At 38.1% G+C, this 20,485-nt stretch overlaps 1 protein-coding gene across 1 annotated transcript in view; it reads left to right on the forward strand.

The window, feature by feature from the left end:
- Window positions 1–20,485, forward strand: part of dnah2 (dynein, axonemal, heavy chain 2) — a 259,741-nt gene that overhangs the window by 119,443 nt on the left and 119,813 nt on the right. Inside the window, exons 26-27 of the mRNA XM_052139940.1 lie at window positions 1,888–2,044; window positions 7,544–7,626. Of these exons, the coding sequence (XP_051995900.1) occupies window positions 1,888–2,044; window positions 7,544–7,626 (240 nt within the window). The remainder of the gene's footprint in view (window positions 1–1,887; window positions 2,045–7,543; window positions 7,627–20,485) is intronic.

Consider the following 20,485-nt stretch of genomic DNA (forward strand, 5'->3'; position numbering starts at 1 on the left):
TTGTTTAAACGGATGTTATTCATGAACATCACGAAAATTCAGCTTTTTCTTCCCATCGAGCCTATCTAATTATCTTCCTCTGAAGTGCGAATTTTATCTGCCAGAATCAAAACTTCAGAATCAAGATCAACAGTTCCTCCGATTCACAAATCACGATGGTCAGTCCCCAACAATCCAAGCAGGCAATCCAAGCCGTTTAAACTGTCGGTAGATTTCTGCTGCTCACGCACGAGTGTGTGAATGCAACTTCAAAATATAAGCGCTTCATGTGTGCTATAAGTAAATGTCTTATTCACTATGCTCTGTATGTACAATTGGTTTGATTCTGAATTTTTTTAGATAATGCAATTGCTAACATGGACATGCCATCCATGGTTCCAGGACTACTGTGGGTACTGTTATTTCCTTCTTCATAATATATTTACAACTTCTTCATGTGCAAATAAATTACAAATATTTGATAACTAAACAGAAATCAGAAGAAGTTGCTATCTTCAATTTAAAGTACAATAAATTATTATTATTTCTTTCTTTTTTTTTCTTTTTTTTTACAAAGTTGAAGTATTGAGTAAACAGTCAGAAGTTTATATACATCTTAGCCAGATACATTTAAACTCAGTTTTTCACAATTCCTGACATTTAATCATAGAAAAAATTTTTTTGTCTTAGGTCAGTTAGGATCACTACTTTATTTTAAGAATGTGAAATGTCAGAATAATTGCTTTTATTTCTTTTTTAACATTCCCAGTGGGTCAGAGCTGTACATAAATGTTGTTAGTATTTGGTAGCATTGCCTTTAAATTGTTTAACTTGGGTCAAACATTTTGGTTTGCCTTCCACAAGCTTATCACAATAAATTGAGCCTTCCACAAGCTTATCACAATAAGTTGCTGGAATTTTAGCCCATTCCTCCAGACAGAACTGGTGTAACTATGTCAGGTTTTTAGGCCTCCTTGCTTGCACATGCTTTTTCAGTTCTGCCCAGAAAGTGTCTATTGGATTGAGGTCAGGGCTTTGTGGTGGCCACTCCAATAACTTGACTTTGATATCCGTAAGCCATTTTGTCCCAGCTTTGGAGGTATGCTTGTGGTCATGGTCCACTTGGAATACCCATTTGCGAACAAGCTTTAACATCATGGTCAATGTCTTGAGATGTTGCTTCAATATTTCCTCATAACTTTCCTTCCTCATAATGCCATCTAGTTTGCACCAGTCCCTCCTGCAGCAGAGCACTCCCACAACATGATGCTGCCACCCCCATGTTTCACGGTTTGGATGTTGTTGTTCGGCTTGCAAGCCTCACCCTTTTTCCTCCAAACATAACGATGGTAATAATGGCCAAAAAGTTCAATTTTTGTTTCACCAGACCAGAGGAAATTTTTCAGAGTACAGATGAATGTGTATTATTTATGTTTTTACTATAATATAGTCGGCCACCCTGTTTTCTGGATATCGCATCGGCCATTAAAAAAACCATATCGGTCAACCACTAATCATGAAAGTCTCAGTGTATTTCTGTGAGAGAAGACAACAAGCTGTACATCATGGCTCTGGGATGTCACATGGGAGAATTCAGTCCTTTCACTGTCACTGGCTGACACACCTGTTTATTATGTCAAAATCTGACTATCAACACGACCATTCATTTGTGACTAAACATCATAGCGTACTGTTTTTCTCAAAAGGCAACACAAATAGACTATAGTTTTAGTTTATGCATCTACCTGATATTTTCATGAATTAAATACCACATTCAGTCTTTTCTACCAAAAGGCTTATAAAATTGCTTTGAGACAAATTTTTATCCACCTAATATAAACTCAGAATCTTGTGTCTGTGTCAAAGCATCTTTGATTGAATCTTCAAATGCTTGTCTGTTTATTTTAGGCACTGGGATCAAATAAGACATGAGGTGCAGCAGTCATTTGATCCAAACAGTGCAGACTTCACTCTTGAGAAGATTGTGGCTCTGGGTTTGGACCATCATACTGAGTGCATCAGTGACATATCAGGAGCTGCCAGCAAAGAGCTCTCCATAGAACAGGTTTTATATTCCTTTCTCTCTATCCCTATTCAGAACTCTCTCTCTCTCTCTCTCTCTCTCTCTCTCTCTCTCTCTCTCTCTCTCTCGTGGTTAATTTCATTCATTAATTTAATTCTATCTTTATTCACCTGGTTTTTAAATCTGTCTCGGGTGATATGATCACCGTATCAGCCAAGACAGATTGCGTTTACTCTTGGTATTAGTGTGCTTCTCAAATATCTCTCCTGTGACCACTTGTGATTGGATTAATTTGAGGAGAGTGTCTCTGATTTCGTGACTACATACATACAGTGTGTTACTTCATAGTGATATAGCAAAAAAAAGTCAATTAAAATAGCACGTTGGAGCAAAGGTGATGGTTCAATGCTTACTGTTATTTAATTACATTTTTGAATGGACTGACTTGCAAGGATCTAACCACATAATCAAGTTAGAGGGGACCAAATGTAATAATTAAGAACCAACCATAAATTACTCTTATTGGTTGACTACTATACTGAATAATGAAGGGTTTGTGTATCCAAACATATAAAAAGTATGGTGGTTATGGCCCTGTTCGAATGTGAATGCTCAGAGATGGAAACTCGAGTCTGCATGTAAATAAACAAGGCAATACATTTTTTTGCCCAAAAAAAGAACTAAGAATTGACTTAGATTGTGACCAAACAATTGAGACTTGACTTGGACTCCACCTCTAAGACTTGAGACTTGACTTGGCCTCAGGGACTTAGGATCATTTCTGCTAATGCTTTAGATGAAATGTGCCACTGTGTTGAAATGAAAGGTATACTGAAAATGTTTTGTGAAGTCTTTTAAATGTGTATGTATTTAAGATTGTACATTTGTTTTTAAAGCCATAATTCATTTAAAGCCCTTGTTTTGGTGAAATGATTACATGTCTGGTGAGTAAGTGATTAAGTGATCACAAAACATATTATATCTTGTTTATACCTATATTTAGTGCCATCCATTTGCGGACAGGGCTTCTTTTTAGCTGTCAGATTCTAGTTCTTCACTTATTTTTTCCATTAACTCTTCAAAATAAAGGCTCTTCAATTATATACTTTTATATAAAAAATCCTATTAGAACCATTTTTCACTCTATAGGGTTCTTCAGTTTACTGTGTAGTTCTTTGGATATTTAAACATACTTAATATTACATTATAGGTTCTTCAGATCAGCATGTTGATTTCTTGGCCCTTTAAAGGAATATTCCGGGTTCAATACAAGTTAAGCTCAATCGATAGCATTTGTGGCATAATGTTAATTATCATAAAAAATTATTTCGACTTGTTCCTCCTTTTCTTTAAGAAAAAAGCAAAAATTGAGGTTACTGTGAGGCACTTACAATGGAATAAGTTGTTGGAAGAAAGTGAATGGGGCAAAAACAAATTAGGGTTTAAAGGCAGAAATATGAATCTTATAATTTTATAAAAGCACATACATTAAATCTTCTATTAAAAACTCTAATTTAAGTTTAAAATCTTAGTTTTAGTGGAATTAGTGTTTGCATGTTGGGTTGTCATGACAACAAGGTTGTAAAATTCCATATAACTTTACACAGAAAAGGTTAGTGTAAGGGAGTCACACAGTATGAGGGAAGTAGGGCACAGGGACGTTGTTTTCCTCAATGAGAGCTTGTGGCTCATGTATAGCACCAGGCACTCCTCCCCCTCTACCACCTGTGAGATAACGGCCCCCAGCCCCCTGTCTGAAGCGTCCATCTGCAATACAATAGGGAGAGAGAAAATAGGTGCATGTAAAAGTGGCCTCACGCACAGGTCTGGGGCTCCCTTTTTAGTTAGATCAGTCAGCAGGCCGGTGACATCCGAATAGTTATGCACAAATTTCCTATAATAGCCAGCCAGTGCCAAGAACTGTCTCACCCCCTTTTCGGTCTTGGACTAAGTGGAACCCCAGAGACTGTACCTCCACCCACCTAATCACGCACTTCTTAGGATTTGCTGTGAGCCCTGCCCAACTGCCCTCAGATGCTGCATCTTGGCCCTAACAATCATTACTATGAATGATGAAGTCATCCATATAGGCAGCTGCGTAAGCCGGATGCGGTCTATGGATTCGGTCCATGAGGTGCTGAAATGTGACCGGAGCCCCAAACAAACCGAAGGGAATTGTCACAGATTGGTGTTATTCGAACGGTGTGGAGAAGGCCATTTTTTTCATGGGATATTGGTGTCAAGGGTATCTCCCAATAACCCTTTGTAAAATCCAGTGTCGAGTAAAATCGAGCACTGCCTAACCGATCGAGCAACTCATCAATAAGAGGCATTGAGTAGGCATCAAATTTAGACACCGCGTTGACTTTTCTATAATCCACACAGAACCGTACAGTCCAGTCGCTCTTAGGAACCAGAACAACCGGGCTGGACAAGTCACTGTGGGATTCCTCTATTACTCCTTTAATAGTGCTGGATGAGGTTCATGTGACCCAGTAGAGGGGAAGACACATTTGCAAATTCTTGATGTAGTTTGGCAACCTCTGCAAGTTTATGTTTACCTCCGTCCTGAGTTCCGCCCTCTCCGGAACTCCCGTAGCCAACTTCAGGAGGTTGAGGTGATAAATTCTCTATCGTTTTTTTTTTACCTCATAATCGAGTTCCCCCACTCATGGAGTGACCTCAAAGGGTCCTTTATTTGGAGCTTGATGTGGGTAGTAATATGAGTACCTTATCTCCCGGCGCAAATTCCTGCAGCCAAGTTCCCCTGTTATACAGTCGGCGCTGTCGTTCTTGAGCTTGGAGCAAATTCTCCTGTGTTAGTTGCTCCAAGGTGTGGAGTTTTGCTCTAATATCAAGAACCTATTGAATTTCGTTCTTACTGGCTGAAGGTCCCTCCTCCCAAGCTTCGCATATGATATCAAGCATGCCACGCAGTGCCAGCCATACAGCAGCTTGAATGGGGAAAACCCCGTGGAGGCTTGCAGGACCTCTCATACTGCAAATAACAGGGGATCAAGCTATTTGTCCCAATTACTAGCATCCTTGTGCACAAATTTATTAAAATTTATTAAATTAATTTTTAAGGGTCTTATTAAATCGCTCCACCAGGCCATCTGTTTGTGGATTGTAAACGCTGGTGCGAATTGACTTGTGCGAAAATGCCCAATAATTCATAAAGCTCGCGTAGTGTCCGTGACATAAAGGTTGTTGAGATGCTGCGCAGAGGCACTGCTTCCAGATATCGCATTGCATAGTCCACTTGGACAAATACAAATCAATGTCCGCATGTTGACTGCTCTAATGGCCCAATGAGATCCATGCCAATTCTCTCGATGGGGACCTCGATCAGCGGAAGGGGGCACTATGGCACTTTTGGGTTGGTCGGTGGGTTCACCAGCTGACATTCACGGTAAGCCGAACATCGCCGCCAATGCCCGGTCAATAGAAACGGGCTATTAGTCGGTTCAGTGTTTTTCTTTCCCCTAGATGACCCGCCATGGGATTATAAGAGCTGCCTGGAACACCCACCGGCTCCGCAGTATTAAAAACTGGGTTTTATCTTCCGTTGTTTGAGTGTCTTGCATCACTCTATTCAACCGCTCGTTTATAATTCTGAAATAGTGATATGAATGTGCAACATTCGGCCGGAGTTGTTGACCATCGATCACTCTCACTTGATCGAAGGCGTGTTTGAGGGTTTCGTCTTGTGACTGCTCCAAAGGGAAATCCCCTTCAGGAAATCCCCTGAGGATGAGAGGGGCTGCCGGGGCCATCCTGACTTGGAGCTGACGAAGGTGGCCCCATTTCTGCCTGCCTACCAGAGCATCGCATTTCATATCTCGTTGCTTTGTTGCAGCACCGATCCACACATATTCCCTTTAATACATTTCTGAATTCAGGCTCATTAGTCCCCAAAATCCACTCCACTCTATGGTTTATTCCCTGAAAAGAAATTTCCCCGAAAAAACACCACGGGGTAATTGTGAATATCCCCGTGGCAGTTTATATGCCGCTCTCCCTATGCTCTCTGGAATTAGAGACAGGTGTTAAACATAATGTTGCTGAGGTGTAAGCGCCTTTACCGCTTTCGCTCTCTCTGGATGGACGCATGACCATGCCCCCGCTGCCACAGATAGTAAGCAATTTTATCAAACTAAAATCATGTTAAGACACATATTGTTTATGTCTTGTGGCTATACTTTTGAAATGGTGAGTATTTTAACATTTACAGATTGGCTCCATTTGCTTCCATTGAAAGTGCCTCACAGCATCCCAGATGTTTTTAAGAAAAGTAGGGACAAGTCGAAAGAAATATTTGTGGTTATCAACATTATACCTCATTATTTTAAGCATCGATTGAGCTTAACTTTGATTGAACCCAGAATATTCCTTTAAAGCACCATTACATGATTTTATAAAAAACTAGAGAAAAAAACAATTCTTGAAGATTTTCTATATAAGATTCTTTCCTCTTTGTTGGAAAGACTGTAGGTTCATCAACGTCCAATCCTTTCTGCACTTCTCATAGCATGTAAGATCCTCAGAGGCTTGATATGTTAAAGAGATGAGGAGAGTCACTGTCAAGAGGCTTGGTGTCAGAGATCAGGTTTCGAAGGTCAAAGATGAAATCCTCTGAGTGATATCCTGTTGTCAGACTGCCCCAGCAGAGAATCACAGCAGAGAGCCCCAGTCTGAGAAACTTTTTAGTGTGCAGATGTTTTTCATTAGCCGATCAGATTGAACGTATGGTAAATTAGCACAAAGAGTTATTAGACTGCTCTAGGGTTATTCCTACAGTCAGATTTGAATCTAAAACTAAGAGTTAAATGGTTTATAATCCTTTTTTAGATTTAAAAGGACATTTTTCTGGGCTCTGTTTAGTATAAGTGTAGTACAGTATGAGCACGGTGCTGCTGGAGGCATCTGTCCCCAGGCTACAGTTGCAGGTCATGTGTGTCGGCCGCAGGGGAAATGAGCCTTGCGCTTAATTTCCTTCAGAGCAGCCTTTACAGCCCCTGCAATGGAGAGCAGCTCTGTCCGCCTGTCAGACTGTGGGAGGCTATATTGCTCTACTCCCCCTCCCTCCCTATCTCCCTCTTACTCTCGTTCTCAGTCCAGGGAGATTCCCAGACACTCTGCACTCGCAGAGGTTACAAAAACATCGCTTTGGTTCGAGAGCAGTAACGGCTGAGCAAAACCCTCATAACCCCCTAAAGCACAGATCAGTTCACTTAGAAGTCCCCTACAAAGAGAGAGAAAGAAAAGACAGATAGAGTGCAAAGTAGAAGTGTCATTGGCGCATTTCTCTGCACAGCTGGCATTTCTAAAAAGATCCCGTCTCTGATGTTTATTTAGGGGGAAACTTTGTAGAGGCACAGATCAATGTTTTTTCCCTATCACTAGTCAATTAATGTCCTCACGAGGCTGATGGATGCGCCTGTAGCTATAATACAAGGTGACATTCAGTGCTGAGATGGAATGTGTCTGAAAGGATTAGTGCTAACATTACAAAGCCTTACACTGACCTCTGGTTTACAGGCGCTGGAAGGCATCACAAAGACTTGGGAGGAAACGTTCCTGGACATCACACCTTACAAAGACAAGGGTCATCACAGACTGGGGTAAGAGAGCAAAGGTCACAAAAAGTCAAATGTTTAGAGGTAGCAGACACTCAGGTGATAATTCATCCATCTTAACACCTATATAGCTGTTAGAGAACCTTTGTAAGTACAAGGCCTGAAGGCCTCTTCACACGAAGCTCCATTTTAATGTAAAATATTGTTGACATTGAAAATAAAGTTTATTCACACAAGATACAAAGACGATTTTTATTTATTTATTTTTTACATACTTTGCCAAGTTTAGATGTATGAATTAATGACATGCAAAAACAAATTGACCTAACCTCCATATGAAAGAAATGACAGATCATTACAAAACGCTACAATTTAGTACTCTGTGTTAAGGAGTTCATTGAGAAGTGGCCTTCTGGCCGAACAGGCAAAATGATAATCTTGAATCGCCATGTACTGAAACCATTCCACCAGCACGGTTAGCTAAACATGCCAAAAACTATGGGCTGAGAATGGTTTGTAATCATTCCATGCTGAATCGTGCTCAAGTGGAAATGCTGCTGGAACCATTTCTCACCGTGCTCAGAATCGTTCATCCAGATGGTGGAAAAGGGCTTACTGTAAAATGTTTTTCATACTGAAAATTCAGACTTGGTGTATACTTTATGTCTGATGAAGCCTCAATTACTCTTTTATTATATTATATTATATTATATTATATTATATTATATTATATTATATTGTATTACAGTGGCAAGAAAAAGTATGTAAACCCTATGGTATTAGCTGGTTTTCGGCATTAATTTGTAACAAATTGTGATTTAATCTTCATCAAAGTCAAAACACAATGTGCTTAAGCTTACAACATGCGATTATAATCTTTTATGTCTTTACCGAACACATCCTATTAAACATTCAAAGTTAACCCCTAGGCTAATGATGTCAAGAAAATCTAACTAGAGTTATGAGTTGGCAAAACTGGCATCTAATTAATGAAATGAGTTGGAGCTACTTTGACTTATAAAAAGCACTCAAACATTTTGAGTTTGCTATTTACAAGGAGCGTCTGCTTACGTGAACCATTACGTGAACCATGCCTCGCAAAAAAGAGATATCAGAAGACCTATGATCAGTGCTTGACATTAACTTTTAGGCTCACCGCCCACTGTGGCTAGTGGAATTCCAAAGTCACTAGGTACTCAGCATTTTTACTAGCCAAAATCCACCACCCCACAAAAAGTTATAAAACTATCTAGAGACTGTAACTGCATGGATTTGTTTTTGACATTTTATTTGAACAAGAATGGTATGAGTTCAGCAGGACACAAGCCTGATTCAAGTCACCTTTAGAATATCTGAAGGCAGACATGGCCAGTTAGAACAGGAGTAGGATAGAACAGGAGGAAAACTTTGTCAATCTTTTGTCCATGGAAGTCCTGATTTTAACCCCTTTAAACATTCTAAATTACACTTGCCTACATGAAAGTTTACCATTGTTCTCCATTTTTGAATAGTGACATTTGTAATAATAAGCACAGGTCAGACAGTGGATAGCTCCACATTACTCTGGTTAGGCTAAGTTAGATAGTCTTTCTAAAAAATAAACAGTATTTGTTATGAAAAACAAATAGTCTAAAAACGTTTAGAAACCTTTAAATGGAAGCGGAGCGTACCAGCAGGTGTACATCATCACATCATTAGCTGGGTAATTCCTAGCCAATCGCACGTAAGCCATCGCTTTATAAGTCCGCTCACAATCTATCACATTGCTGTTTCAGTGTGCTAACACTGCAACCTCCACCACCCCACCACCACCAGTTGAGCCCTGTCCCGCAAGGGGGTAGGCTCCTCGCCCCTGCCTCCTATCTCCGGCAGGACATGACGGTTCCGGGTACAACTCCCTCGGACTGCCGGACGGGGCCTACACCAAAAAGAGAGAGACATTACCGTTTTACATCGATCAAATAAATGGCATCTCAAACTTCACTCAAGCCTGCTTGTCTTCCCGATAGAACTACAGCTTTCACAGTTAATAATTCCATGGAGTACAAAAGGAGATGTTAGTTAGATTAAACTCAGTCATCATTCACTTTCATTGCAACTTTTTCCATAAACAAATTAATGAATCATGGATGAAAGTTCTATGGGTTTGGATCAAAATAAAGGTGAGTGAATGATGACAAAATAATTATTGATAATAAAAATGAAGTCTTATATATTTGCCCTAACCGATTTCATTTATATCTATACCAGTTACCAGTTAGTGTTACTTCAGTAAAACATTTGAGTTTGGATGATGAGGTATATTTAAAAAAAAAAACTTGAAATTGGTGTTAATATGTGGCACACTATTGTCTCTACCTCATTAGTTTGAGAGGTTCGACCTCCTCAATATAGTGTGTTAAAGTAGAAGATTCTCAGGAGAATACAAATAGGTCACAAATGTTTTATGGTCTACTCTGGTTGCCGCAATATCGAGTAAAGCTCGACTGAATCATGCAAGATTCGCTCTACGCTGTCACAGTCAGAGCTCAGGCTCTATCTCTGGAACACACTGATGTGCGCTGTGGCGGTTTGCTTTCGCCCAGCACAGATGCTCGTGTAAGTAATGAGAGGCAATATTTTGCGCTTATAAGGCATTGAACGTGGATGAATACAATTAAATTTGATTTGGTTGGGAACAAATTGTCTATAAATGGAGACAATTTAGAACTGTGGCTACTCTCCCTAGAAGTGGCCATCCAACCAGGATGACTCAAAGATCATACCACAGAATGGTCAATAAGGTAAAAAAAAGAACCCTAGAGTGACAGTTAAAGACTTGAAGGAATCATTGCAACTGGTTATTACCTCTGTTCATGATTCAACTATACCGAAAATATAAAACCAGTTCATGGCAGGACACCACGCAGGAAGCTGCTTCTTTCCAACAAAAACATTGCTGCACGCCTACATTTTGCCAAAGATCATCTCGAAACTCCACAACGCTACTGGGAAAATGTTTTGTGAACTGATAAAACTAAGGTTGAATTGTTTGAGAAGAACACAGAGCAGGATAATGTCAGGGTGGCTGTGTGCCAGCTGAAGCTCAAAAGACCCTAAACGTCAAAGTCAATCCACTACAGAATGGCTTAAAAAAAAAATAGCATTTTTTGGAATGACCCAGTCAGAGCGTTTGTGTGTTGTTAGTTTACATTATGTGTTGTCTATACTTGTGAATTTGATGAAGATGAGATTACCTTTTATGAACAATTAATGGAGAAAACCAGCTAATTGCAAAGGGTTTACATTTTTTCTTGACACTGTATATTATATTATTCTAAAGAAAATAAAGCACATGAACATACTACTAGTGCAACATTATGCACACATGAACACAAATGAAAAGAGTTTGTCTTCTGTACTTGCTTGCTATAGCCCATAGCCACCATCAGCAGATTTCTTGTCCTAACGGACTTTGCCTGATTGATGTATTTTATTATTGTTACTGAGATATAATTGCACCATAACTTTTTCCACTGTTCCAATGTTTGAATGTACCTATAATGTCCAAAAATGCTGTCTTGGTAGGCAAGCCACTAGAGTTTGAAACACAGCCAGTGCCTGAATATTCCTTATGATGCCAAAAAATGCAATCTTGTTAGGTATCTTGTCTAGGAGGTTTAGAAATATTCAGTGTTCGAATGTGCCTATGGTGCCCAAAAATGATATTTAGTTAGGTAACTTACAAGATTTTGAAATACAGCCACTGTTTAAACATGCCTATGATTCCCAGAAATACTGTCTAGTTTAGTAGCTCACTAGATTTGGAATATAGTGTTTGGATGTGCCTATGATGTGCACAAAAATGCTGTCTTGCTAGGTAATTCACTAGAGTATGAAACACAGCCACAAGTTTTTTTCTAACAGGCTGGGCAGCAGTGGTTCAAATCTGTGTTTTTAATTGCAGACTTAATGGCTTATCATTGCCAGGGCACCTCAAGCTTTCACACAGACGTAATTATTATCAATCTCTCTAGAGAGCAGGGCTCAGAACAACTGCTTTAATCCTTCTGGGCAAACAAGTCAAGGGTCCAAAAAGAATGTAAACTGACTGTCTATGAATTAATAAATGCTACAGGGAAAAGACATTCCTGTGTTTAGATGAGCTCAAATGATGCTGTTACTCTTTTGAGTTTAATTGAGATCATACAGGAGTTTTACAAAGTGTTTGATGCTCACAATTATACAAACGAGCTGTAAGCAGATAAGAACTGGAGAGGATGCTTTGTGCACATGGCAGCCACACAAAAGCTCTAATCTAGTGGAATCATTTGTACAAGCTGCCTACATCCCAAGAGCTGAAAGTTTGCTGAAAATGCCTTCAGGCCTGTTCGTATTTAGCTGGAAGCACTGTTTATGTGTGTGAGTGTGTCGTGGATGAATCAGAAATCATTGTTTGTGTCTTTTTTTCCATTTTGATGTAAGTTTAGTTCCATAGTTACGTTTTTGTGCTTATTATACCGCTCTGCGGAGGTGTATAAAGACTGATCACAATGTGAATTCTGTAATATTAGGTCAAAGTCTTTGACTGAAGTTGGATGTGTTGTTGAATGTATTGGCATGTGTGAGCTCCATTTTCCAGGTGTAAAGTCCAGAGAGTGGCACCAAAAGCTAGATGTATTTTTAGTTGTAAGTGATGTAATACAGTCAACAGGAATTATAGAAATATCTGATGGTGATACCACTTGTCAGCAATTTGGCTGCATTGGGTTGATTTCAGGGTACATGAAGATGAGATGACAAAGCTTCAAAATTCCTTCGTTTCACAAATTGTATTGAGCAAAACAGTAGAAGCAGTGGTGGTGATTCTTCTCAGTGACTCGAGTCTTTTAAATTAGTTCAAAAACATAATTACTCAAGTAGAAGTAAAAGTACTAACATAAGTAATTACTTGAGTAAGAGTAAGAAAGTATCCAATTAAAAGAGTACTCAAGTAGTGAGTAACTAGTTACTTTCACAAATGACATAATAGATGTTTACTCCCCTATATTCCATTCCATAATACACATTGAACATGTACTACAGAATTATTATTATTAATGTACATTCTGTCATCATTCACCATTATGTTGTTCCAAACCCATATGACTTTCTTTCTACCAACACAATAAGGAGATATTAGACATAAAGTTTGCCTGAGTCACTATTTACTTTCAGTGAATGTTTATATATATATATATATATACTTCTGCAGAACACAAATTCAGATTTTTAAAAGAATATTTTAGCTCTGTAGGCCAACATTTTTGATGCTCAAAAACAGTATAAAGGCAGTATAAAAGTAATCCATAAAACTCCAGTAGTTTAATCCATGTCTTCAGAAGTGATATGGTGTGGGAGAGAAACAGATCAATAATTGTCATTTTTTTGCTACACAGCAGGGGCAATTTGCAGAGAAGAATGTGAATCACCAAAAACACAAGAAGAATGTGAAAGTGATCTGTTTCTCTGTTTTTCATCCACACCTATCACATCGCTTCTGAAGATACTGATTTAACCACTAGAGTCTCATGGATTATTTTATGGTGATTTATGTTTGTTTAGCTTTAAAATGTTGCCATCCATTCACTTGCATTGAATGGACCTACAGAGCTGAGACATTCTTCTAGCAATCTTCATTTAAGTTCAGCAGAAGAAAGTTATACACATCAGGGGTTGCATGAGGGTGAGTAAATAATGAGAATTGTAATTTTTGAATGAACTAACCCTTTAAGGGCTCTTGTCAGATCTGAATGAATTTGTCAATAAGAAGAGAGATTTGGAAACAATTCTAGTAATTATTAAAGTGAAAACGTGAAAATGTCCCACAAGGACATTATATATATAATGCTGAAATATAATGCCTTCTTTCGGTATTTCATAGCTTTTAAAGTCCTTTGTGGATTCTTATTTCTGTGTAGTTACAGTTTTCAGTGTCGTAAGTATTTAGATTGTTAGTTCTGTACAGCAGTACAATACAGTACTCTCTAAATGCAGAGAACAACTTAGGGCACCAACTCCGGTCGTGGAACACTCGCTGTGTCTGAAACCACCCCCTATCCACTATATAGTGCACTATTTTGAGTTTTCGCTATTTTGTAGGAGTGTCTGAATTCTGAGTGACCCACTCATTCTTACCCACAATGCACTCTAATTTCAAATACACTCGATGACGTTTAATTTCCCGCAATCCACTATGGGGAAGACGTACGAGCTAGGAATTTACTGCTTCCTTCACTCCTGCAATGTTTTATTTGATGCTGAATGTATTACATTACTTTTTGACAAATCATTACTTGATTAAAATAACATAATAACATTTAGTGACAAAACATACAGATACATTTTAAACTGTACTCTTTATTTGATCAAATTTTTTTACTCTTTATATTAACACACCGTATATATTAAAAATGAACAAACAAAATGAAGATTTATTGTATTAATATATTATTTAATAAGAATAACAAATAATGTCCAAGTATTATAAAATTTCATATGTGACTTTTCTGCACCAGCCCCAGAGCTCCGAGACTCTCATCTGAATTCACTCATTTTGTTCACTTACTGCTGAGATATAGTGCACTAACTGCCATTCTTTATATAGGAAATAGTTAATGAAAGAACGATAGCAGACACAGCCACTCTCATCGCCACGATTGCCTTGCGCCCGAACATCTAACACGTGCACGGAAGAAATGCCATCTCCAGTTCTCGATCACGTGAATGGCAGTGATTTATGCTCAATTTGGATGTTTACATGGATTTTTACAGTTAATCCGCCTGAAGTAGTTGCGATAGTTTCCAGTACCCCCATGAGGGCGTGGAGTAAATGCATAAATACTGCTTATGACACTGATATATTTCTGCACTAATTTAAAAATATTTACACTTAATAACTGATGTCATTAGAGCCCAGTTACAGAATCACCCTGAATTCATTACACAGAAAAGCCCGCCTTAGAATTAGAGCCAAAAATTACCTCAGCGTGCTGCCTGAAGTTGGAGCTGTGACCTTTGATCTTGAAATATCAGCTTGTCTTGGTGTTAAATTAAGGTATTGCATGACAAAACTAATATTTTCTTCACTGTGTGGAGAACGAATTTGAACGAGTTTGATGCCGCTGCACTGATGACACTGATGACTTGGGTTACAGTCTCATGACTCATCGCACGCAGCTTTGAACTTCCATTCTCGTAAAAGACCATTCAATAATCTCTCAATAAATTACACATTAACCCTCTGGGGTCTGAGGGTGTTTTGGGCCCTGGATAAGTTTTGACATGCCTTGACATTTGTGCTTTTTTCAGTTGCTTAAAAATACATTAATGGCTAAAGTCTGATAACACTGTATTCAGCACAAACTGGGTTACAATAATATGTGAGCAACGTGTGTAGATGTTTGTATTTTTGAGAAAATAATGTTAATGCATGGTTTTTTGAAGAATTTTGTTTTTATAATTGAAATAAGGCCATATATCACATACTAAACATTTTTCCACAAGCCTTTTGAGAACTGGAGTTTTTGCTACAAAATTATGTGAAAACCATCCTGATCTCTCATTCATACAAAACTATATAGTAATTTAACTTTTGTAAGATACTTTTAGTGTTAGAAAGGTCAAATTCGAGGAGGCGTGAACTATCATGAATATTGATTGTACACTACCATTTAAAAGAAGTCTCTTCTGCTCACCAAGGCTGCATTTATTTGATCCAAAATACAGTAAAAACAATTGTGAACTTAACAATATCAATTTAACAATTTAAAAGAACAGTTTTCTATTTGAATATATCGTAAAATGCAATTTGTGATAAAGCTGAATTTTCAGCATCATTACTGCAGTCTTCAGTGTAACACGATCCTTCAGAAATCATTATAATACACTGATTTTCTAATATGGGCATATTTAAAGTACATTTTACTAATTTAACCTGAACACATATGTGACCCGTCACGGAAACCAGTGACACAAGTCGGCAGCACAACTTGTGAGCAAAATGAGAAACAAGTGTTTTTTTCCAAAATTGGTGATTTCCGCTTTTTTGCAGAATCTGTTAGTTGAGATCATGAAGAAGCCTCTCCATGTTTGAGATAACAGTATTGGTATATTTAAAAGCGTACATTTTGAGGTTGAAATCGGCTTGTTTTTCGGAGATTCTAGCATGCAGTAGGGGCGTGTCATTGTCTGTGTGTATTTCCGTACTGAATAGCCGCCGGCGCTTTTGCCCCGCCCCTAACAGCGTGGCTACTTATTATGCAGCTCTAGCCGGCTCTATCTGATATCAAAATTCAATGAAGATGGACGCCGCAAAGAATGTCGCGAGACGAGCTGAACCGTGGCCGTTACAACGAAAATGTTTTGAAGTACTTCTTCGACAAGCCGGATGCTTATGAACAAGCGTTCACTGATTCTGAAGACGATCTGAGCGACGATGAAAGTGGCATGATAAGACTGAATAATATCCCTAATCTACAACTGAGCCGAAGATGAAGACGAGGAAGAATGTATCGGACTGGCGTCATGCGAATTATTGGACATTTAGAGGCAAACAGACGCACAGTGCAAACTTCGGAGATGGTTACATCCACAAAGAAGACCCGACAAAGAGAAAGTGTGCCCGAACGACTTATTTCATTGGAGGCAACGAGATCTGCAAGAATACTTTTCTGTTTCTTATGGGGTGAGTTTCCATAAACATCAAAGTTTGTCGTTTTTGTTCATTCTAAGAACACGCATCACGTTATCTCATGTTTAGTCCATGTTTACAGGGGGAGCTTTACAGGGGTATGGCTTATCTAAATGAGATGTAAATGAGCCCTATTGTCACTCCCAGCAGCAGAGAGAGGTGAGAACTGCACAATCTTTTGAGGCCGTTTTCTCCCCTTTTAGCTTTTTTGAGTGCCTACCTTCAAATGGCCACAACTTCTCCAAATATTGTCAGATTTCCATGTGTTACAAATCGTTGGAAAGCTTGGAGACTACACTTTCAGAATCTGTGAATAACTCAAAATGCCCCAAAACCGACTTGTGTCCCTACTTTCCGTGATCGGTCACATATTTGCAAGCACAAGCTTTGTTGATGATAATGAGGCAGCATAAACACTAGTTAAAATATAATCTAAACATTCATCATACAATTTAAATGCCTGCTTTAGCCGAAACAGCATTTAAATGTAACTAAAACTTGCCTATTAGGACATATTTCAAATTTCAATACTCTGAATCCTGGAATAAAATATGTACATGTTTATATAAAATAGCATGTCAACTAATATGTAAGTAAAACTAAATGACTTACTCATCCGAAATTGTATCCTCGGCTGGATCAAGTCTCTCTTCAAAATGCAAACGTTCATCGGAGTCCCGCTCTTCTTCTGAGGAAAATTGTAACTCTTCGTCACTATCCAGAAGTTTCCTTGCCTGTGAAACCTGCGATCTTCAAAATACGCAGAAAAGTGAATGAACTGTGCATTGATCGCCTCAGAACATTACCATATGAATAGCGCCCTCTGCCCGTGGGTGTCACATTAGGGGTAATTAGCTGAGCCAGGAGAAATTGTTTTGTTTCATACCGATTACATTGCAGGAGAATATTTGTTTTAAATTTGAATTGTTTTATTTAAAAGTTGACATTTTAAGCTTTCTTTAGACATATGTTTCATGTTTGTGTGATGATAAGTATTCGCAGAGTTTCAGTTCATTTTTATGATATGTTTCAGATATATGCTCGCGAACACAGAGACTGCTGAAAGCTCACCCTTTTATTTTCTTTATTTTACAAAAGGACAAGGTTTTGTTGTTATTGTGAGTGTACACATATACAAGTAGACACTTTATAGTCTCTAATTATGTCTTACACTTATCTGTATTCCCTAAAATGACTGAGAATTTGATGTTGTTTCCACTGTAATGACGAAAAAATCCAGCAGGACACGCCGGCGCTTCCATCGACCCCAGAGGGTTAATTCAAATTAAACCCAGTAATGTAACGACAGTAATGCCACACATTGCAAAGAAGTAAATGTACAAAGAAATCATTAGAAATTTACTTGAGTGAGAGTAAAAAGTACTCACTTTTAAACCTACTCTAAAAGTACAATTTTCCCAAAAAAGTTACTCAAGTAAATGTACCTGAGTAAATATAATTAAGTCATCATTAAGTCCCATTGGTGATAAGTTTTTAAGTGTGTAGATGCAATAAATCTCACATCTCTGTAAAATCCATTCAATGTTGCCTCCTCTTGGTGGCAACTTAACACTCTCGATGCCAAAAAACGCAAAGAGGAGACATCATGATTGAATTTAACAAAATTAGCTGCAATAGGGTAATTTAGATCTTTTTGCCTGATTGAAATCTTATATTCACCGATTCATTGTTTTCATTTCATTGTCACCCACGTATCCAAGACGACAAGGACAATTAATTAAATACACAACATGGGTAAAGGAACAGTTACAACAGAGTTAATTGAATACCTTTTTACCAGTTTGTGGATGACAAAAAAAGGATGATCCAAAAGTATTATTGCACTGTGCACAATTACCACATTGATAGTTCTCATTTGGGATTGGACTAAACAGTCTCTGAGATGGTGTGGAAACCTCACTGCGGAATTGGGCATGGACTAAATTATTTTAAAACTTTTTGCCCATGTAAACATAATAAGAGGAGGTTGCTGGAATAAAGCATTTAGCTCTGGATCAGATGTTAGCAAATGCCAGTGTTTTTTGAAAATGGATCTTAAACGATAAGATATACGTTGAATGTGTAGTAGTAAAAGTATTTTTTTTTTCTTTCTTTGTATTTGTTTTATTTGTATTTGTAAATCAGAGCTTGTTTTATGAAGAGCTGTCCTAAACGCTTCTTTAATCCAGTCAGACGGGTAACCCCATTGAAGAAATTTGTTTTTCATTATCTCTGACTTATCAGTAAAATCTGAATCAGAGTGACATTCTCCTCAATCTATAAAATGTCCTTTTTCAGAGGAATAGGGTGAAAACTGGACGCAAGCAAAAGAGTATTCCAGTCAGTGTCTTTTGTAAATAAAGTAGTAATGAGACTACCTTAATTTTTCTGAACACACGTCAACAAAATGGACACGTATTGAACTCACTTCCAAATTGAATTCCAATTTCTCCACAAAACCATTTAGAAGTTTTACAAAATCATGAATTTTGCTAAGATCCCCCACAAAAATACAAAATACGTCATCAATGTATCTATACCATTTCAAAATGAATAAATGGAAGTTATTAATATCACTGTTAAACACATAACAATGCTAAAAAAAACAAACAAATAAATTAGTATAATTAGGGGCAAAAAATCGATCCCATTGCTGTCCCACTTAATTGTAAATACAAATCATCATCAAAACTAAAATAATTATATTTAAAAACATGTGAAGCCAAATCTATTAGAAATTCTGAAAGTGGAATCTCATCTCCTCGACCAGAAAGATAATGATTTTGCACACGAAGTCCCCCCTCATGAGAGATATTCATATACAAAGGAGTGATGTCTAATGTGAGTAACGAAGATGTCTCAGTTAAACCATGTACTGTACATCTGATATTTTATTAATGAAATCCATCAAATCACTACTATATGCTGTAACGAATAAACAAAAGGTTTAATAACAAAAATCAACAGAAGAGACAGAAGAGCATTTGTTTGAGCCACACTTGGACGACCTGGAGGATCAATTAGTCTTTTGTGAATCTTTGGGAGGGTGTAGAAAACAGGCCTGATAGGGTGCTGGCAATATAGGAACTCAATCTCAGTCTGAGATATCCATCCTTTATTCCAAAAAGAAAATACCTCCAGACTGATAAGTTTTGTTAGGGTCATTTAGAAGTTTTTTGAAAAATCTGGTATTTTTTAATTGTGAGATGATCTGTTGACAGTATATTTCCATATTTTGAACCACTAAGGCCCCTCCCTTATCCACAGGTTTAATAATGATATTGGAGTCATTCGTCAGTTCATTTAAAGATTTTTTTTTTCACTAGCCAATAAATTGTGAGGAAATTTAGAGCGTGAAGATGTATGCGTTTTCATGACATCTTAATCCACCATTTGATAAAAGGTTTGACTGGAATGGCAAGAAACATTTGGACAAAATGTACATTTAGGTCTAAAAGGTGTGGTAGGTTGGGAAACATTAGTCAAAACTTTAATTTTCCTGAAATATTTGAACAATTCTACTTTAAGGCCAAAAGCATTTACACCACATGTAAGAACAAATTATAATCCTTTTGACAAAACTCTGATCTGGTCATCAGACAGTACTTTAGAAAAAATGTTGATTACCATCTCCATGAGAAGCTCTGCGTCCACGGGCATTGTTGGCTTTTTTGGTGGCCTAGACCCTCTTTGAAATTTCTTCTTCCCTGGGGTCTTTTTGGTTGAGTTCGTCATCCTAAAATAAGAGTTTGATATAGGAGCACTAGAGTCACAGTCCAATGTGAAGTCACTGTTGGTTGAATTGTCAACCAGTCTGCTGTAATTGCGGGATCCTGCACGTAATCCGGAATTGGAGAAGCCCAGTACATTCCTAAAGGGCATAACAGACCCTGGATCATTGACGTCATCAGTCCCCATGCCACTAATGTTCGAAGCGGCAGCAATAGGTACCTTATCCCAGGTATACGCCTCATTGTGAAGATAATCCTCTTTAACTCGTTGTAACATGGGGGTTAAAATAGTAAAGGAGCAGGCAGGAACCAGCTGAACAGTCAAAGTAATATTTAATGAAAGCTTAAACAAAAAGACACAAACACAAATGCACACATGGCTGCTGCATGTGGCTCTCTCTCTCTCCCGAACTGCCGCATCCGACTGCATTTATCCTCCTCCTTGTCACACTCCTCCCTAATT

Source organism: Xyrauchen texanus, chromosome 2, assembly GCF_025860055.1.
Source record: "Xyrauchen texanus isolate HMW12.3.18 chromosome 2, RBS_HiC_50CHRs, whole genome shotgun sequence".
Lineage (NCBI taxonomy): Eukaryota > Metazoa > Chordata > Actinopteri > Cypriniformes > Catostomidae > Xyrauchen > Xyrauchen texanus.